At 43.8% G+C, this 22,898-nt stretch overlaps 1 protein-coding gene across 2 annotated transcripts in view; it reads left to right on the top strand.

Annotated features, from left to right (window-relative positions):
- Positions 1 to 22,097, top strand: part of rassf8b (Ras association domain family member 8b) — a 75,527-nt gene extending 53,430 nt beyond the window's left edge. For both annotated transcript variants that reach the window (XM_084330362.1, XM_084330363.1), the window contains exons 3-9: positions 1,796 to 2,146; positions 2,667 to 2,875; positions 11,659 to 11,862; positions 12,564 to 12,638; positions 14,779 to 14,901; positions 17,495 to 17,600; positions 18,824 to 22,097. In XM_084330362.1, the coding sequence (XP_084186488.1) occupies positions 1,796 to 2,146; positions 2,667 to 2,875; positions 11,659 to 11,862; positions 12,564 to 12,638; positions 14,779 to 14,901; positions 17,495 to 17,600; positions 18,824 to 18,939 (1,184 nt within the window). In that variant the 3' untranslated portion in view covers positions 18,940 to 22,097. The remainder of the gene's footprint in view (positions 1 to 1,795; positions 2,147 to 2,666; positions 2,876 to 11,658; positions 11,863 to 12,563; positions 12,639 to 14,778; positions 14,902 to 17,494; positions 17,601 to 18,823) is intronic.
- Positions 22,098 to 22,898: the final 801 nt, after the last annotated feature.

The raw sequence follows: 22,898 nt of genomic DNA, 5'->3' as shown, positions 1-22,898 counted from the left end.
CCCCCCCCCTCTGGACCACCTCCCAGTAGAGACCCCCCCCCCCCTCTGGACCACCTCCTAGTAGAGACAAGTTTTCTGAAATTTATGTTTATATATGCAAATGAGGCACTTCCCCATTAAATATGTGGACATTTATGGATGCAATAAGGCAAAATGAAGTAAAATGAACAACTAAATGTGTGTTATTGACGTTTTATTTTCACTAGTTTCATAGAAGACATGTTTAGGAAGCAAAATATAACAAAATCTCAAAATCAACAAAAAAAGTATATTTGCCTATTCACCTGCAGTGTCTCGCCTTAATCCTCATCTTCGTCTTCTTCCTAGAAGTCTCTACTAGGAGGTGGTCCAGAGGGGGGGGGGGGGGGGGGGGCTGAGTCTCTACCATTAGACTAGTAGTCACACACACGCACGCACACACACACACACACACACACACACACACACACTGTGGAACAGTGTCTGTCTGTCTGTCTCTCTGCTGTCTCTCTCAAAATAGTATAAGTGCTATCTTGGCCCTGAGAGTTGCTCTCCGGCTCTGCAGCTGGACCCTTCTCAAATCAGCACGAAAAAAGCTATAAGCTTATAAAACGATTTAATATGCTAAACTTCGTTTTAAATTCCTTAATTCACTTTTGTTTATTTCATAAAGATTTTCCCGACATAATGCTACCTGCCCCGACCAGATCCGTGACTCTGTTGCGATACAGATGCATTATCTACTCAGAAAGCTTATAAAACGATTTAATATGCTAAACTTTGTTTTTAAATTCTTTAATTCACTTTTGTTTATTTCATAAGGATTTTCCCGACATAATGCTACCTGCCCCGACCAGATCCGTGACTCCGTTGCGATACAGATGAATTATCTACTCAGAATAGTATTATAAAGTGGCTATCTTTTATGCTGTAGATCACTGCTGGTATGTGCGTGCAGAACCTTTATTTCAGCGGGGACTGTAGTATTTATTTGACGTTACTGTACAATATATGTGTATTAAAAGACGGAGCTGTCTTTTATTGTATTATAATAATTATTAATATTAAAAATAAATTAAGAAAGGCATTCTTATTCCAGCATGCATTAATGACACTAACAGGCAACGGCAAAACAGTGGTTAATGGTCTTTATTAGTGTTTGCGGTGTCCAGGCAGCAATGGTCTTTTAGGAAGTTAATAGATATAATATCCGACAGTGTACAACACCCTTGGTTTAGTCCATTCTTCCACATTTCATGGGGGTGTCCATTACCGTATATGGTTAATCGGGGCGGTTTTGGTATGCAAATACGTGAAAGTGTGCACGAGCCTCGGCGCAGGGCCAAGGTGATATTTATCATGACAGGTGTGCGTAGAACCTGCGTACGCACGTGTGGTAAATCCCGTTTCTTTTGTGCGTGCACGCATTCTAAATTCTGTGCTTACGTGTGGAAATAGAACATTTTCTACGTCACGTTGATGAATGAGGGCCCTGGTGCGCATGCACGGTGACACCAATGGCGGAAATATATATGTATATTAAAGAACCATATATATATATATATATATATATATATATATATATATATAGACCCATATGGTTTTTTAATATACATGTATAGTAATATACAGAATGGTATGGTCCTTTTTAATATACAAGCCTAACAGTAGGAATTCAGGAAGCAGAGTGTGTGTAGGAGTTAACACCCAGGGTATTCAGGAAGCAGAGTGTGTGTAGGAGTTAACACCCAGGGTGGCGCTGCCACGTGGTTGCAACCGTGTTCCACTGGTCCAGTTGACTGTGTTCTCTCCCCAGGCCGCACAGGCAGGTACACTCTCATCGAGAAGTGGAGGGAGACGGAGCGCCACCTGGCGCCTCACGAGAACCCTGTGGTGTCGCTCAACAAGTGGGGACAGTACGCCAGCGATGTCCAGCTGGTCCTGCAGCGGACCGGCCCGTCGCTTAGCGAGAGGCCCACCTCCGATGGCCAGGCGCGGGTCCCAGAGCGTGGCCTCTACCGCCAGAGCCTCCCCCCTCTGGCCAAGCTCCGCCCCTCGCCGGCCGACCGCTCGCTGAAACGCAGGGAGCCCAAGCGCAAGTCTCTGACGTTCACCGGAGGGGCCAGGGGCCTCAGGGAGATGTTTGGGAAGAGCCGCGACTCTGACGGTATGAGAGGATTTAATTAACATGGGCTTGGAGCAGAAGCACCCCTGAAAGTTGATCAAATGCACAGACCTTAACACATTTAGAGGTAGAATCTGTATTAATACCGTCAGACAGCTCACTTTGTTTAAATGTTTCTTGTTTTGGTCTGACGTTGGAGTTGAGTGGGGACAGGGGGACGGGTTGCTATCGCTACACCTCAGGCTGGAGAGGTCTGGAGAATCTCACATTAATAAGTTACTATAAAATATTAACCATGTTATAGTTATATAGTAACTTGAACTGTGAATTTTTGGCAGAATTCCAACACACATCAGACCAAAACAAAATAAATGTAAACAAAGTGCAATACCAAGTTGGGGCTCTTTTGTTTAGAGGTCGCTGTTTGATGGCATTACACCTTACAAGTGTCTTTTAATGTATACCTTTCCTCTGGTTTTTCTCTCTCTCTTTTCCATCCATCCCTTCCTCCCTCCCAACCTGTCTCTCTCCCTCCATCCCTCCATCTATGATCTAACCCCAGCCAAGCAGCAGCAGCGGGCTGTGAATCTGACCCTAAGCAGGGTTGTTGGTGGTGGTGGTGCTGTAGCCTCTGTGCCTCCAAGCCCAGGCAGGGAGCTCAGCTGCCTGGTACAGCTCCAGAAGGATAAGCTCCGGGCTCTGGAGAGCCGTCTGCAAAGCTGTGAGTCTGAGCTGGGAGACTGGGAGGAGGCTGCCGGTGAGAGGGATGAGGTCAGTCACACTTCTGTCTCATTCCCAGGGGTCTGGATATATAACACTATAACACTCAGAGTCTGGTGGATATATAACACTATAACACTCAGGTCTGGATATATAACACTATAACACCAGGGGTCTGGATATATAACACTATAACACTCAGGTCTCATGGATATATAACACTATAACACTCAGGTCTCATGGATATATAACACTATAACACTCAGGTCTCATGGATATATAACACTATAACACTCAGGTCTCATGGATATATAACACTATAACACTTGGAGGTCTCATGGATATGTAACACTATAATACTCAGGTCTCATGGATATATAACACTAACACTCAGGTCTGGATATATAATACTATAACACTCAGGTCTGGATATATAACACTATAACACTCAGGTATCATGGATATATAACACTATAACACTCAGGTCTGGATATATAACACTAACACTCAGGTCTCATGGATATATAACAAGCACTCTGAGGTCTCATGGATATATAACACTATAACACTCAGGTCTCATGGATATATAACACTATAACACTCAGGTCTGGATATATAACACTATAACACTCAGGTCTGGATATATAACACTATAACACTCAGGTCTGGATATATAACACTATAACACTCAGGTCTCATGGATATATAACACTATACTCAGGTCTCATGGATATATAACACTATAACACTCAGGTCTCATGGATATATAACACTATAACACTCAGGTCTGGATATATAACACTATAACACTCAGGTCTGGATATATAACACTATAACACTCAGGTCTCATGGATATATAACACTTATCACTCTGAGGTCTCATGGATATATAACACTAACACTCAGGTCTGGATATATAACACTATAACACTCAGAGTCTGGTGGATATATAACACTAACACTCAGAGTCTGGTGGATATATAACACTATAACACTCAGGTCTCATGGATATATAACACTATAACACTCAGGTCTGGATATATAACACTATAACACTCAGAGTCTGGTGGATATATAATACTATAACACTCGGGTCTCATGGATATATAACACTATAACACTCAGGTCTCATGGATATATAACACTATAACACTCAGGTCTGGATATATAACACTATAACACTCAGGTCTGGATATATAACACTATAACACTCAGGTCTCATGGATATATAACACTATAACACTCAGGTCTGGATATATAACACTATAACACTCAGGTCTCATGGATATATAACACTAGGGATGCCCCGATCGATCGGCCACCGATCGTTATCGGCCGATAATCAGTATAAATATGTGATCGGTGATTGGTGATAATGCTTTATTTTCGCCGATTGTCAAAACCGATCTCACTCGCTCGTCTCGCTGAGTTCTGTCTCAGACACCGGGAGCTGTGCGGCGTCTGCTCCTCCCTCCAGCCCCTCCCGCGCGCATGTAAACACGGGTCTAGTAGTCTAGTCTAGTGGGACGGGAGGACGGCGTCTCCCTTAGCTAACGTTAGCTACCGTTACAAAATATAATACTATAACACTCTGGTCTCATGGATATATAACACTATAACACTCAGGTCTCATGGATATATAACACTATAACACTCAGGTCTGGATATATAACACTATAACACTCAGAGTCTGGTGGATATATAACACTATAACACTCAGGTATCATGGATATATAACACTATACTCAGGTCTCATGGATATATAATACTATAACACTCGGGTCTCATGGATATATAACACTATAACACTCAGGTCTCATGGATATATAACACTATAACACTCAGGTATCATGGATATATAACACTATACTCAGGTCTCATGGATATATAATACTATAACACTCGGGTCTCATGGATATATAACACTATAACACTCAGGTCTCATGGATATATAACACTATAACACTCAGGTCTGGATATATAACACTATAACACTCAGGTCTGGATATATAACACTATAACACTCAGGTCTCATGGATATATAACACTTATCACTCTGAGGTCTCATGGATATATAACACTAACACTCAGGTCTGGATATATAACACTATAACACTCAGAGTCTGGTGGATATATAACACTAACACTCAGAGTCTGGTGGATATATAACACTATAACACTCAGGTCTCATGGATATATAACACTATAACACTCAGGTCTGGATATATAACACTATAACACTCAGAGTCTGGTGGATATATAATACTATAACACTCGGGTCTCATGGATATATAACACTATAACACTCAGGTCTCATGGATATATAACACTATAACACTCAGGTCTGGATATATAACACTATAACACTCAGGTCTGGATATATAACACTATAACACTCAGGTCTCATGGATATATAACACTATAACACTCAGGTCTGGATATATAACACTATAACACTCAGGTCTCATGGATATATAACACTAGGGATGCCCCGATCGATCGGCCACCGATCGTTATCGGCCGATAATCAGTATAAATATGTGATCGGTGATTGGTGATAATGCTTTATTTTCGCCGATTGTCAAAACCGATCTCACTCGCTCGTCTCGCTGAGTTCTGTCTCAGACACCGGGAGCTGTGCGGCGTCTGCTCCTTCCTCCAGCCCCTCCCGCGCGCATGTAAACACGGGTCTAGTAGTCTAGTCTAGTGGGACGGGAGGACGGCGTCTCCCTTAGCTAACGTTAGCTACCGTTACAAAATATAATACTATAACACTCGGGTCTCATGGATATATAACACTATAACACTCAGGTCTCATGGATATATAACACTATAACACTCAGGTCTGGATATATAACACTATAACACTCAGAGTCTGGTGGATATATAACACTATAACACTCAGGTATCATGGATATATAACACTATACTCAGGTCTCATGGATATATAATACTATAACACTCGGGTCTCATGGATATATAACACTATAACACTCAGGTCTCATGGATATATAACACTATAACACTCAGGTATCATGGATATATAACACTATACTCAGGTCTCATGGATATATAATACTATAACACTCGGGTCTCATGGATATATAACACTATAACACTCAGGTCTCATGGATATATAACACTATAACACTCAGGTCTGGATATATAACACTATAACACTCAGGTCTGGATATATAACACTATAACACTCAGGTCTCATGGATATATAACACTATAACACTCAGGTCTGGATATATAACACTATAACACTCAGGTCTCATGGATATATAACACTAGGGATGCCCCGATCGATCGGCCACCGATCGTTATCGGCCGATAATCAGTATAAATATGCGATCGGTGATTGGTGATAATGCTTTATTTTCGCCGATTGTCAAAACCGATCTCACTCGCTCGTCTCGCTGAGTTCTGTCTCAGACACCGGGAGCTGTGCGGCGTCTGCTCCTTCCTCCAGCCCCTCCCGCGCGCATGTAAACACGGGTCTAGTAGTCTAGTCTAGTGGGACGGGAGGACGGCGTCTCCCTTAGCTAACGTTAGCTACCGTTACAAAATGACCCAGTCAACCATTCACTTCCAGTCCAATACATGATGAGGCATTGTCTAACCAAACGGTATCTAGCCGGCCAGCTACCGATAGCTCCTGACATCAACAAACACTCCAGCAAGTATAGTAGAGACGTGTATGATACCTCAGCTAGCTCATGTTAGCTGACGCCAGCTCACTGTTCAAAACGAAATGTCCCACTGAACTAAATAGTTCACAGAGGCGCTGTATCAACGTTATATAGCCGGCCAGCAGTAGCCACAGATAGCTCCTGATATCAATGTTTTATAACACTCATTCGATGCGTATTCGAGCTGAGGGCATGTTGTTGAATATGATCGGGTCTAGCTGCAGCTCTGGAGAATCCTGGCCGTAGCGAGTAGGGGATATCTGCAGAGCCACAGAGCCCAGGCATGGACGGGTTTGAGGCGGGGCTTCGTGGCGTAGACAAGTATTAGTGGCCTGGACAAGTATGTGTTGGAGTGCGCAATGTGTGTGCGCATGCATGTGGACTGGAGCACGTGAGAGTATAAAGAGTCAATTTTTTCCTAACTCTTTCTCACAGTGTGGTGTGCGCGCACTGCGCCGGCAGAACAAGTTCTGAAGTATGTTGTGTGCCAGGTTCAAACAGTGCTGTATATGTACAGTTTATTCCTACTCCTATCCAAGCTCCGGGAGGGTCATCAAAGAGAAGTCGCCTATTCTCAGTCCTTGCCCCACAATGGTGGAATGAACTACCCACCCCAGTTAGGACAGCCGAAACCCGTCCAATCTTTCGCCGTCGACTAAAGACGCACTTCTTCAACCATTATCTGAATAAAAAAATTAAAATAAAAGAAAATCTAACCCTAACTAACCTTACTGTCATGCACTTGTCCTAATAAACTAACCTACACTGTAGCACTCAACACTTTATGAACATTGTTACTCAGCTGATAGAGTTGTGCCCTTCCTGATGACTTGTCGTACAGAACTTGTAAGTCGCTTTGGATAAAAGCGTCAGCTAAATGACTAAATGTAAATGTATTCCCCCTCAAATGTATATACTCTATTATTACTATATTTTTGTATCACAAACAGTGCTGTATATTTGTAGATCTGGTATGTCATAAATGTCTAGATGTAACATTACTGTCTATGTAAATGAGACGAAAGTTAAGTTGAAAATGGGGGACCCTGATGTAAACTAGACGAAAGTTAAGTTGTGTATGTGTGTCGTAAACGAGAGAGGGAGCGAGCGAGAGAGCCCCCCCCCCCCCCCCCCTCATTCGCATGCGCAGTAGTGCAAATACTTGTCCAGGCCACTAATACTTGTCTACGCCACGAAGCCCCGCCTCAAACCCCTCCACGCCTGGGCTCTGTGGCTCTGCAGATATCCCCTATTGGCCGTAGCTGCAGGAGAGTCTGGAGAGTCTGGACTGGTCAGATGAACTCAATGGTACACTGGTTGAAGAAACTTGGCTTGGCTTCAAAACCAAATTTTCATCAATACTAAACAACATGGCCCCCCTAAGAACCACCAGGGTAAAAAATCGCGCTGAGCCATGGATGCACACTGAAATACTGACCGCTATGAAAGCCAGAGACAAAAAATGCTCTGAGTTTCGTAAAAGTCAGTCAAAGCTTACCAAAAGCACGAGCAGTGAACTCCAAGACCACGTGACTGAACTCAAACTAGAAAGAAACAGACTAAGAAATGACGTAAACTCCATGATCAAAACTGCTAAAAAAAATTTCATCAATGACAAAACCGAGGAAAACAAAAATAAACCACGTGAACTTTGGAAATTACTCAACAATCAACTAGGCTGCAGTAAAAAACTCAAAACCAGGTTCTCAAACATAAACATAAAGACGGACAACACGCTCATCACAGACGAGCTGGATGTAGCCAATTACTTAAACACTTTCTTCACAAACATAGCCACAACACTGGTAAACAAACTACCCTCCCACTCAGGGCAGTATGGGGTAGAACACATAGTAGCATACTACAAGAACCTAGGCGTCCACAAAGACGACTTCAAACTGGAAATAGTAACTACAGATGAGGTACTCAAAAAACTGAGCGCCCTCCAACCAAACAAGGCCACTGGCCATGACAACATCCCCTCCAAATTCCTCAGAGACTCAGCAGCAGCCATCACCCCAGTCATCACACACATAATAAACCTCTCCATAAAACAGGGACACGTCCCCAAGGACTTCAAAATTGCGAGAGTAACACCCCTGCACAAAAAGGGCAGCAAATTAGACCCGGGTAACTACCGCCCTGTTTCTATCCTTACATCCATCTCGAAAGTCATGGAAAAAATAGTATACGAACAGATCGAAAAGTACCTCGCGTAAAAAAATCTAATCTACGAATTCCAATCTGGCTTCAGAACATCCCACTCCACTGACACATGCCTTCTCTACTTGAACGACCACATCAAACAAGAGGTGGACGCGGGCAAATACTGCGGCATGGTCATGCTGGACCTACAAAAGGCCTTCGACACTGTCAATCACACCATTCTGATTGACAAGCTAAAAGCAATTGGTTTTGATAGTTTATCAGTGAGCTGGATACAATCCTACCTGGAGGGGAGGGAACAGATGGTGGAAGTAAACGGTACACTATCCCCCCCCCTCACAGTGAGCTGTGGTGTTCCACAAGGAAGCATACTAGGACCGCTACTATTCCTAATTTATGCAAATGACATGTCGTCAGCTTGTGACTGCAACTTGTTCCTGTTTGCGGACGACTCAGCCCTGCTGGTCTCTGACAAGAACAAGTTACAGGTTGAAAAAGCCCTCAGCTCGGAACTAGGCAAAATCTGCATATGGCTCGCCGACAACAAACTATCATTACACATGGGCAAAACAGAGTCCATTCTCTTCGGTTCAAATAACAAACTCAGCAAGACCGACGGCTTCTCGGTTGCAGTGGGTGACAATATTATCACAAGGAAAGATGAAATTACCTACCTGGGTTCCATCCTAGAGGCTAATCTTTCCTGTGACAAAATGGCATCCAATGTAATAAAAAAAGTCAACCAACGAACGCGATTCTTGTACCGGATCTCCTCTCTGGTAAACAAGAATACCCTGAAGACTCTAGCAGGAGCACTCATTCAAGGGTACTACGACTATGCTTGCACCTCATGGTACCAAAGCACCTCAAAGGCACTAAAAAACAAATTACAAACATCTCAAAACAAGCTAGTCAGACTACTACTTGACCTGACTCCTAGAACCCACCTCACCCCTGCCCACTTTGACAACCTAGGATGGCTTAGAGTAGACGACAGAGTACAGCAACTTGCAATGGGCCTGGTCTACAAGATACACTACGCGACCAAGGTACCCATGTACATGTCAAAATACTTCCCAAAGGTCAGTGAATACCACGATCACAACACCAGAGGGAGCTCCACAAATCATGTAAAACCCAGATTCGGATCAAACAAGGGACTAAACACGTTTCGCAATTATGCCACATCAATGTGGAACGCCCTGCCTAAAGCTGTAAAGGAATGTGAATCACTACCCACCTTCAAAAACACTCTCAAAAAACACCTACGTGAGACTGCAATTCGAAACTGGCCCCTACAAATGTCCTAACCTAGTTGTACAGTAAATGACCAAGTAAGGCTTTGTCAATATTCCAATGTACAGTGTAAAATGTGTGTGTGTCCCCTTCCCAACCCCCCCCCCCCCCCCTACCTCCAATGTACAGCCCTCACCCAACCCACCCAACCCCACCCCACCCAACCAACCTCCTCCAATGTACAGTTTCTATGCCAAATGTATATACACTCCTTTTCTGGACACTTTTGTATCACAAACAGTACTGTATTTGCAAATCTGATATGTCATAAATGTATAGATGTAGCAGTACTGTCTATCTGTATGTCATGTATGTCATATATGTTATGATGAATTGAAAATGGGGGACCCTGATGTAAACAAGACGAAAGTCTTTCTCTGGTCTGCATCCCCTTAACAATTGTATGTATTGAGCTGTACTGTACTGTACCCATTCTGCAATCTGTTAATAAACTTTTCAATCAATCAATCAATACTCGAGTATAGGGTCTAGCTGCAGCTCCGGAGAATCCTGGCCGTAGCTGGAGGCTACTAGAGTACACACAGACAGTGGAGCTTGTTGCGTGGTGGCGATGTCTCGCAGATAATACAAGTACAAGTCTAATTATATAATATATATATTTTATAAAAAAAAAATAAAAAAATGTATATAAAATAATTCTTTATTTTTTTTTAATCAAAAACGATCGGTATCGGATCGGTATCGGCCGATATGGCTCACGACGATTGGTGATCTGTATCGGTGGCAAAAAACGTGATCGGGGCATCCCTATATAACACTATAACACTCAGGTCTGGATATATAACACTATAACACTCAGGTCTCATGGATATAAAACACTATAACACTCAGGTCTCATGGATATATAACACTAACACTCAGGTCTGGATATATAACACTATAACACTCAGGTCTGGATATATAACACTATAACACTCGGTCCGGATATATAACACTATAACTCTGAGGTCTCATGGATATATAACACTATAACACTCAGGTATCATGGATATATAACACTATAACACTCAGGTCTGGATATATAACACTATAACACTCAGGTCTCATGGATATATAACACTATAACTCTGAGGTCTCATGGATATATAACACTAACACTCAGGTCTCATGGATATATAACACTATAACACTCAGGTCTCATGGATATATAACACTAACACTCAGGTCTGGATATATAACACTATAAATCACTCAAGAGTCTGGTGGACATATAACTAGGGATGTTCGATATTGTTTTTTTTTACCGATATCCGATATACCGATATTTTCCAACTCTTAATTTCCGATACCGATATCAACCGATAGCGATATATGCGGGGGGTCCCCCCCCCCCCCCCCCCCCCCCCAAAGCACAACATTATGCATACTTTTCACAATAAATAAAATAAGAATTTGTTCTTACTTGCTTGCCTGGGTAAATAAAGGTTAAATGAATGTAACAAAATATTAAATCTTCCTATTATTATTTTTTTATGCCGATAATTTCCGATATTACATTTTAATGCCAATATCGGCCGATAATATCAGTAGGCCGATAATATCGGACATCCCTACATATAACACTCTGAGGTCTGGTGGATATACAACACTATAACACTCGGAGGCCCTGATAATGACGTCACAATGGCTAAACGCACCACACCTCTCCTCTTGCAGGGCGGCGCGCTGGAGGAGGAGCTCCTCCTGATGGAGCAGCGTGTGAGGAGGAACGAGGCGGAGGCGGAGGAGGAGGAGTTCTGGCAGAACGAGCTCCACATCGAGCAGGAGAGCGACAGGCATCTACGGGAGCAATTGGCTGAGCTGCAGAGCCGCGCGCAGGAGTGTGAGGCTCGGCTGCCGGAGTATCTAGCCAGCATACAGGTCAGTGGGTAGAGCAAGGCACTAACACTGCCAGGGTTAGAGGTTCCATTCCCGGTGTAGCTCAATGGGTAGAGCAAGGCACTAACACTGCCAGGGTTATGGGTTCCATTCCCTGGGTAGCTCAATGGGTAGAGCAAGGCACTAACACTGCCAGGGTTACGGGTTTCATTCCTTGTGTAGCTCAATGGGTAGAGCAAGGCACTAACACTGCCAGGGTTAGCGGTTCCATTCCCGGTGTAGCTCAATGGGTAGAGCAAGGCACTAACATTGCCAGGGTTAAGGGTTCCATTCCCTGTGTAGCTCAATGGGTAGAGCAAGGCACTAACATTGCCAGGGTTAGAGGTTCCATTCCCGGTGTAGCTCAATGGGTAGAGCAAGGCACTAACACTGCCAGGGTTAGAGGTTCCATTACCTGTGCAGCTCAATGGGTAGAGCAAGGCACTAACACTGCCAGGGTTAGAGGTTCCATTACCTGTGTAGCTCAATGGGTAGAGCAAGGCACTAACACTGCCAGGGTTGTGGGCTTGTCAGGCAGGATGTGATTGGATGTCGGGGGACGTGTCAGAGGAGCGGCAGAACAGAGACCGATAGATAATAGGTTTAAACAGTCTGCCCACTGGAAGTGTGTTTGTACAATTCTGAATAAAGCAACTTGTCCTCCGTTTCCCTCCTCTGTTCTCTCTCTCTTTCCTGTTCCGTAGAGCATGGAGGCGGGGCTAGAGCAGGAGCGGCTACAGCAAGAGGCGGAGCTCAGTCAGCAGGCCAATGAGGAGGAGGTATATGGTCCTGTGGGTTGGGGCATGGCACCATGGCACCGGCTAGTTCATATGAGTGAACAGGAGACCGTCTGGATGACGTGTTTCTCCATAGTATTTATATCGTGAAATATAAAGGATGGTGAGATTTACCGTAGAAATAACATTATAGCTGTTATATGTTTTACCATATAAATACCATGTACATATTAGAAATACCATGTATCTATGTGTTCTATCATAGAAATACCATGCTCATAGAGATGTCATGTAGCATATAGTTTACCATAGGAATACCATATACCATGTATGGTTTATCATAGTACTCTTTTATAGTATTTCTATAGTAATTGGTACATGAAAAACAACCACATCGTTCTTGATAATCTGCGACCAATCAGGCTCCAGTAAATTTCCATTCTTACCGTTACTTGAACTCGAGGGCTACAGGCAGTATCTTTACATGGTTAAAGAATCCAGATGAGGAACGTGTGACTTCCTGTGTGTCAGGTACTGGCCAAACTATGAGGTCTTTAACGTGTCACTTCCTGTGTGTCAGGTACTGGCCAAACAATGAGGTCTTTAACGTGTGACTTCCTGTGTGTCAGGTACTGGCCAAACTATGAGGTCTTTAACGTGTCACTTCCTGTGTGTCAGGTACTGGCCAAACAATGAGGTCTTTAACGTGTCACTTCCTGTGTGTCAGGTACGCGTGTATATTTTCCCCAACGGAGTTTCACTTCCGCGTTCGGTTTGCGCGATCTGATTGGCCACTGACGTTTTTTTCAGCGCCAATCGCGTTACTCCTAACAATCGCGCCAGCAGGCTGTTACCCTAACCTTAACCAACTAACCCTAACCCTAACCTTAACCCTAACCTTAACCAACTAACCCTAACCCTAACCTTAACCCTAACCTTAACCAACTAACCCTAACCCTAACTAACCCTAACCTTAACCCTAACCTTAACCAACTTCGAAAGAGAGCGACTTCGAAAGAGTCGCCAAGCTTAACCAGTTTGTTAGGAGTAACGCGATTGACGCTGAGAGAAACGTCAGTGGCCAATCAGATCGCGCAAACCGAACGTGGAAGTGAAACTCCGTTGGGGAAAATATACAGGTGTCAGGTACTGGCCAAACAATGAGGTCTTTAACGTGTCACTTCCTGTGTGTCAGGTACTGGCCAAACTATGAGATCTTTAACGTGTCACTTCCTGTGTGTCAGGTACTACTGGCCAAACTATGAGGTCTTTAACGTGTCACTTCCTGTGTGTCAAGTACTGGCCAAACTATGAGGTCTTTAACGTGTCACTTCCTGTGTGTCAGGTACTGGCCAAACTATGAGATCTTTAACGTGTCACTTCCTGTGTGTCAGGACTCAGGTACTACTGGCCAAACTATGAGGTCTTTAACGTTTCACTTCCTGTGTGTCAAGTACTGGCCAAACTATGAGGTCTTTAACGTGTCACTTCCTGTGTGTCAGGTACTGGCCAAACAATGAGGTCTTTAACATGTCACTTCCTGTGTGTCAGGTACTGGCCAAACTATGAGGTCTTTAACGTGTCACTTCCTGTGTGTCAGGTACTGGCCAAACAATGAGGTCTTTAACATGTCACTTCCTGTGTGTCAGGTACTGGCCAAACTATGAGGTCTTTAACGTGTCACTTCCTGTGTGTCAGGTACTGGCCAAACTATGAGGTCTTTAACGTGTCACTTCCTGTGTGTCAGGTACTGGCCAAACTATGAGGTCTTTAACGTGTCACTTCCTGTGTGTCAGGTACTGGCCAAACTATGAGGTCTTTAACGTGTCACTTCCTGTGTCAGGTACTGGCCAAACTATGAGGTCTCTAACGTGTCACTTCCTGTGTGTCAGGTACTGGCCAAACTATGAGGTCTTTAACGTGTCACTTCCTGTGTGTCAGGTACTGGCCAAACTATGAGGTCTTTAACGTGTCACTTCCTGTGTCAGGTACTGGCCAAACTGAGGTCTTTAACGTGTCACTTCCTGTGTGTCAGGTACTGGCCAAACTATGAGGTCTTTAACGTGTCACTTCCTGTGTGTCAGGTACTGGCCAAACTATGAGGTCTTTAATGTGTGACTTCCTGTGTGTCAAGTACTGGCCAAACTATGAGGTCTTTAACGTGTCACTTCCTGTGTGTCAGGTACTGGCCAAACTGGGCTCAGTGGAGGCTGAACTGGACCTCCAGAACCAACACACAACTCACCTGGAGAGCAGCTGGCGGGCCTTGGAGCACTCGCTGGGACAAGCTGGCAACAGACTGCAGGTTTGATTGTTTTCTGATTCATCCACTGCTGCTTTGGCTTGTCAACAGCACTGACGCGTCTCTGCTCTACATCGCTGGTGTGTCTCTGCTAGGGCTGGGCAATATGGCCAAAAATTGTATCACGATATATCACGATAACATTTTTCATATCGTTCGATATCGATAATTGTCGATATATTTTATTAGTATAAGAAAACATTTTAATATTTTTTTATTATTATTTAAACATAAAAATTCTTTGTCGTTGCCGCCATCTTTAGTGTTACAGCCCCTCACACTCCAGTTCTCATGCTGCAGCTGGTTTGAAAAGCGAAAGGCTGTGGCTCCAGGGGAGTTGAGCAGGTCTGGCTCTGCTAGTTTCTTTTCTATCCATCACGTCATTCCAACACGTCACCTAGTGACAAAATGGCAACCAATGTAATCAAAAAAGTCAACCAACGAACAAGATTGTACCGGATCTCCTCTCTGGGAAACAAGAATACCTTGAAGACTCTAATAGGAGCACGCATTCAAGGGTACTACGACTATGATTGTTCCACAAATCATGTTCAACCCAGATTCGGCTCAAACAAGGGACTAAACACATTTCGCAATTATGCCACAACAATGTGGAACGCCCTACCCACAGCCGTAAAATAATGTGAATCCCTACCCTCCTTCAAAACCGCTCTCAAAGAGCACCTACGGGTGGCTGCAATTAGAAACTGGTCCCGGTAAATGTCCAAACACCCCCCCACCCAACCCCCGCCAATGTACAGTTTCTTCCCCCTCGAATGTATATATTTTTTTTATGATCTCTTTCTCTGAAACAGTACTGTATATTTGTATGTCTTGCATGTCATAAATGTCTTGATGAAACAGTACTGTATATCTGTATGTCATGTATGTCATAAATGTCTTGATGAATTGAAAATGGGGGACCCTGATGTAAACAAGACAAAAGTATTTTTCTGGTCTGCATCCCCTTAACAACTGTTTGTATTGAGCCGTACTGTATTGTACCCATTCTGCAATCTGTTAATAACGTTTTCACTCAATCAATCAATCAATCAATCAATCACCACAACTCAGGAATACAACCAAAACAAATTAACTTTGACAAAAGATGACCGAGCTCCAGATTCTTAGGAACCAATAAGTGTATAGAAGACCTTATCATAATATCCATGTTGATAACCGACCACGTGACTACATTATGTTTGTTGCTTTTGAGCCTGCTATCCCTGCTTGACTCACTGTTGTTGTATATACTGGCTGGGTCCAGGGAAGGGTGTGTGTGGTAATGAGAAGAGAGAAGGAGGGGGTCTGTGGGAGGAGGGGGTGGGCAGGGGGTCTGTGTGAGGAGGGGGGGTGGGTAGGTGGGTGGGGTGTTATGACATTCTTTGGCCGATTAGAGAGGGGCCTATAAAAGTAGTCTCTCTCTCTCTCTCTCTCTCCCACGCCTTGAGTTACATAACATGTGTATTTCAACCCATCTGGCCTGAACAGAGGTATAAACAGATCTTAAACTATCTTAACTAGTAATTTTATCTCGTATGGGGTCTTAAAAGTGTTCCAGTGTTCCAATGAAGATCTCATTATTAGTCCTTTTTTTCACTTGTTTTCTGACAATAACATTTTGAGAGTCAATAGAAGCTCTATCTAATATAATCTTACAATCCTTGTTAAAATTTAGATTATTTGTAAAGTCTTTTAGATTTTTTTTTTGCATTTAGTCATTTAGCTGACACTTTTAGATTTTTAGCTGACTTTCAGGAAGGGCACAACTCTATCAGCTGAGTAACAATGTTCATCAAAGTGTTGAGTGCTACAGTGTGGGTTAGTATATTAGGACACGTGCATGACAGTAAGGTTAGTTAGGGTTCGATTTTTTAAATAAAAAGATTGTATACAATGCATCAAAAGTCTTGCACACCCAAAAGGTATTTGTGACAAACAGGTTTTTGGTGCTACTGCATGAGAAGTCCGGACACTCTCTCTCCCTCCGTCTCTCTCCCTCTATCTATTTATCTCTCTCCCTCCCTCCATCTCTCTATCTCCCTCTATATATAATAATAATAATTACTTGCATTTATATAGCGCTTCTTTAGACACTCAAAATATCTGTCTCTCACTCTCCCTCCCTCCCTCTTCCCCCCCCCCCCCCCCCACTGCGTGATTACATATGCACGCCGCATTTCTCGGAGACGCTCTCTGATTGGCACTGACTGACGCTCTCTGATTGGCCACTGACGCGTTTGCCCAATCCGTGACGAGCTGTGTCTTTGCCCATTTCCTCGTCAAACAGCCTGCAAACTACCTGGCGTTCTATCGCCATGCTCTAAGACAAACTATAACCTTAACCAACTTCGAAAGAGTGCCTAAGCTTAACCGTCGAAAGAACTTGCCGTCACGCTCTAAGACGAACTCTAACCTTAACCAACTTCGAAGAGTGCCTAAACTTAACCAGTGTAGAAACAGGCGTCGGCCAATCAGAGAGCGTCTCCGAGAAATGCGGCGTGCATATGTAATCACGCCCCCCCCCCCCCCCCCCCCTACGTCTCTCTCTCTGTCCCTCTCTCACTCCCTCTCTCTTAACCTCTTCCTGATCCAGGAGAAGGAGGTGGAGCTAGATCAGCTGACCAGAGAGCTGAGGCAGGTGAACCTTCAGCAGTTCATTCAACAGACGGGAACCAAGGTTACCGTGCTGCCTGCCCACGGTACTCACACACACACACACACACGCATGCATACAGACAGACAGACAGACAGACAGACAGACAGACAGACAGACAGACAGACAGACAGAGACACACACACACACACACACACACACACACACACACACACACACACACACACACACACACACACACACGCACACACACACACACACACATTTTAGTTTGTGGCGAGGGCCTTGTTCAAACCCAGGAATCTACATACAGTACAGCAGCAGGACAGTACTGAGATAAGTGTGGATGTACCGCCATCTAGTGGGTATCCTCAACATGACAGGATAGTCTTCTCAGCTGTTGAGGCTGGTAAGCTCGTAGCTCCATTTCTGCAGACCCCTCTCTGATTGGTTGAACTCCATTTCTGCAGACCCCTCTCTGATTGGTTGAGCGAAGCCCCTCTCTGATTGGTTGAGCGAAGCCTCTCTCTAAGGTACGCAAGGGAGGTGCGCGTAAGGTTATCGAGGTCGACGACTAGCTCAACTGGTTTGCCGCCTTGCTGTGGATCCTGCGGTGCGTTGGTGACGAGTTCGATTCCCTTCAATTTCTCTCTTTTTTTTTTTTTTTACGTGCATTCTTTCGCCGGTTAAGTTTAGGCATGTTAAGTTTAGGCATTGTTTCGGAGTTGGTTAAGGTTAGGGTTAAGGTTAGGCATTGTTTCGCAGTTGGTTAAGGTTAGAAGGGTTAAGTTTAGGCGCTGTTTCGGAGTTGGTTAAGGTTAGTTTGTCGCAGAGAATGGCAATAGAATGCAGCCTATTTCCGCACTGCAGCTCTCTCGCACTGCCGCGGTCACATGGGCGTAGTGGCCAATCAGAGAGGGGTCTGCAGAAATGGAGTTCAACCAATCAGAGAGGGGTCTGCAGAAATGGAGCTACGAAATGTAGAGACGCGGCTGGTAAGGCCAGCAGACTTTTATATCTCAACCACTGGCATGCACAGACCTAAAGAAACCCATCCTTAAAATACCGGGACCTCCACACTACATAGGGTTACAGCCTTCATTAGAAGGGAGTCCTATACTACATTGTGAACCATCACTAACTCATGTTAGTCACCAAGTCTCCACACGCCACATTTTCACAGCAGCACATTTGCAAGTGTCTACGTTTTGAAAAATTACAACATAGCTGAGACTCATTTTTTAAATTAATTATACTAAATGATTAATGACACATCGTTTTCGTTCTCCTCCACCTCTTCTGTTCTAGAGCTGGACTCTGGTTCTCTGAAGCGCTTGGGGTCTTCTCGCCTCCTCCCCAGTGACCTCCGCACCCTCCAGAGCTCCGTCACGTCCAGCCTCAACCCAGAAGGCATCTACGTCTGACCCTCCTCGTTCTCCTCCTCCCCAGAGAGCCCGTCCCTGATCGCCTCCATCCCAGGAAAACAAGTTTTGTTCAACCAGAGGACGTCTATCCTTCTCACACCTGGGAATATGTGACATTATCATCGTTCCTTTCTACACCCAGAGTTTCTGGACTCGTGTCCTGCTTGTCCTCCCAGGAGACATCAGAGGTGTCGGAACACAGCCGTACTGAACACCTGACATCATGTCATACCTTGTCCTCCCAGGAGACATCACAGAGGAACACAGCCGTACTGAACACCTGACGTGTCATACCTCTAGTAGTCTAGTGTATGTAGGGCCGTGGGTCGATGCATACTTTAACCTCCACAAACACCATGTAATACCAGAGCTGAATTTGCTCTGACTTAATGAAACTACAGCGTTTGGATTTTTGCTTTGAGTGGAAACTGACATGTTCCTGAATGATCTGGTCTGGAGAGATCTGGTCTAGATATAATGATCTGGTCTAGAGAGAAGGATCTGGTCTTGAAGGAAGGATCTGGTCTTGAAGGAAGGATTTGGTCTAGAAGAGAAGGATCTGGTCTAGACAGAAGGATCTGGTCCAGAGAGAAGGATCTGGTCTTGAGGGAAACTGCTTATGAAGGATTTGTGTTTTTTTGCACTGTGTAAATGATATGTGGATGGTACTGACAGTATATAGTCATTATGTAATAGGATGAAGTTTTGACACATACAGATGCAAACACACTCACAGACACACAGTACATATACCTATACACTTGCACACACACACACGCAAACATACAGTACATGCATATACACACACATATGCATACTGTGTACACACGCATGCGCACACAGACAAACACACACACAGACAAATATACATATCAACACCTGGTTGAGACCTATGATATAATCATAGCCATATCCTACTGCCTTACTGTGGCGTTAATGATTTAACCTGAAATCCAGAGGCTGTGTCAATATTTCTACATTTTCCAGTAACAAAAAAACACAAAGTAGCTACTGTAGACTATATGCATACAGTACAACTCAAATCCAGCATTTGGCGAGCTGTGATTGGCCACTTCAGGTGATTTCTAAACGTCACGCTAACTGATGTCATAATCGTGAAGCTGCTACGACTACAGCTGCGCTCATCCGCTCTGTTGTCTCACATCAGTGGTTCTATCGACTCATATTTCATGAAAACAATGTATGGGCTTTTTATAATCTGCATGTTTTATTGGTCAAATCTGAATAGAGTTTGAACCCCTCGGACAAGCAAAAGTACAAGTCTTGTTTATAAATGTTTTGGAACAGCTCATGTATTTGCACTTGTATGAATGTGATATCACCAGAAAGAACCTCTACTGTCTTTAACCCTTGTGTGGTGTTTTCAATGTTGACTAAAAGATAAACTATACAATTAATTCTTTTTTTTAACCTGAGACTCATTGGCCTTGGCTCATTTTCTGCGAAGAACAAATTTTCATTGAGTGCACACTTTGCCTCCCCCCTACACATTTATATACAAACTATGTTTTATTTAGGTGAAAACAAGTAAATATGGTAAAAATTTTACTAAAAGGTTCACGGTGTATCTTCACTGTCTGCCTCCATCTTGAATCACCTTGTTTAAATTTCTTTTGGGTCCACTTTTTCTATTTTTCTCCCATCCCAATTCCACTGTGCCAATTCTTCCCTCCCGTCTTGAACGTTGCTCGCATATGCCCCCCACTGGCCGGTTGTAGGGAGGACAGAAGCCTTGCATCACGTGTCCCCTCCGGTACACGAGGAGGCAGCCTGTCACATCTTTTCACCTGCCAGCGCGGACTCTCATTGGCGAGGTGTAACGTGTGGGAGGCTCACACTACCCCCGCCATTTCCTGTCTCTGCTGTGCAGGCGTCCCCAACCTACCTGTAGGAGTCGCTGTCCACAACGTCCAGACTACCACGCATCGACTTCCACCCGCTAACTCTGCCAATTGAGTTAGTATGACGGCTGGCCCAAGCCGGAGGCAACGCCGACAGCCGGAGTCGAACCCGGTGTCTCTTGCGTTGGTGACGAGCGCAATGTCCGCTGCTCCACCCAGCCGCCAATCACCTCGTTTCATTTATATTTTTCAAGATTCCATTCATGTCTTGATTATAATGGATTTTTTTCTTTTATCACAGAAAACAAATAGCACTTTTATTTAGCTTGTAATTGAGATAAAGTTAACATTTTGTTAAGTATTTTTACATTAATTGTTATGGCTTCATTGTTTTAAAATGCCAATAATGTTGTGGGTCCACCAGACCCGTGAACATTGGGTGAGTAACAAAAACATGACCACCATACAAGGGTTAAGTATGAATGAAAGAAACGTACCTTCTCATCAGATAATTTGGTTTGATTGATCATCAGAAAGCTGTCTATATGTATTGTAGAAACCTTTCCAAACTTGATGACATAAACATGTTAAATGGGCCCATGTTTACTTCCTGTTGCAGTGTTTGCAACAGCTGACAGGAAATACACTTGGGCCAAGCTGTTCCCTTGGCAACGGAATTCCACTGAAAATGTCTATATGCTTTGTCTAATAAATTCAGATACAGTTGGAAATACTTTATAATGAATAACAGCTTGTTTTATATTTGGATGTTAAAGGTCATGATAAAATTCTCTTTCCACATGTGACGTATATCTGATCTGTCAATCGCTGTGGAAACAAAATTTCATATTTTATATATTCATCATCACACAGGAGTGTGACGTGTGTGTGTGTGTTGGAGCTAGGTGTGTAACTGGACAGACTCATACACCATTTGGTGGATCTTTGCTTGTAGCAGAATCATTTCTTTTCCCGGCAGCATTCGCATTAAGCCACCAATTGAATTTAAAAATTGGCCAACTTGATCGTTCTCTTTCATTGCACTTTTCTGCAAGTCACCAAGCTGCTGCTCCCTTTGCCCCCGGTCTTGGTTTAGCTGTTCCAGGCATTTGGTGAAGGGGTCGTCCCCCACATTGCCCTTCATGGATCTCTTCCGCTTTGGGGTTGAGGTCGCGGGTAGGCTGCCCAGATCTTCTGTGTTGGTAGACGGTGATGAGCCAGGAGGGTCTTCTGTTTCTGGTGGTGCGTCTGGCGTGTCTGGGCCTGCTGCGATGTCTGTGTCTGTCCCTGCTGAGATGTCTGTCTGAATGAATGAATGAAAACTTTATTTAACAGATTGCAGAATGGTTACAATACAGTATGGCTCCTCAATACACACACAATTGTTAAGGGGATGCAGACAGAAAGACGTTTGTCTTGTTTACATCAGGGTCCCCCATTTTCAATTCATAGTGACATTTATGACATACACAACATACATGACATCATGACATTTATGGCATAGGGACATACATGATGACATGTATAGTACTGTTACATTTGTGACATACGATAATAATTTGCTGCCCTTTTTGTGCAGGGGGGGTCACTCGCAATTTTGAAGTCCTTGGGGACGTGTCCGTTTTATGGAGAGGTTTATTATGTGTATGATGACTGGGGTGATGGTGGCTGCTGAGTCTCTGAGGAATTTGGAGGGGATGTTGTCATAGCCAGTGGCCTTGTTAGGTTGGAGGGCGCTCAGTTTTTTGAGTACCTCAACTGTTAACTTGTTACCATTTCAAGTTTGAAGTCGTCTTTGAGGACCCCTAGTGATGTCAGGTCTTCCTGTAATGACAAGAATGTATACGCTACTATAACTACACCAGAAAGAAAGAGTCATGGCAAAATACATTGTTGATGTAATGTAAATAGATGTATTATTATTATTTATTTATTATTGTAGTAATTTATGCCGCCACACGAGGTCAGACGAGGTTCATTGTAAAAAATTATGTTACAGCTGTCCTCGCGTCAAGTGCTGAACCCAGGAGCTGTCCTCACTTCAAGCTATGTTAATACATTCTGAATGTCATTATCGTTAGTTGGGTATGTTAGCTA

This window comes from Notolepis coatsorum (assembly GCF_963971535.1).
Source record: "Notolepis coatsorum genome assembly, chromosome: 15".
NCBI classification, from domain to species: Eukaryota; Metazoa; Chordata; class Actinopteri; order Aulopiformes; family Paralepididae; genus Notolepis; species Notolepis coatsorum.
Note: the sequence above shows the minus strand (reverse complement) of the source record. Positions and strands in the feature narration are given on the sequence as shown.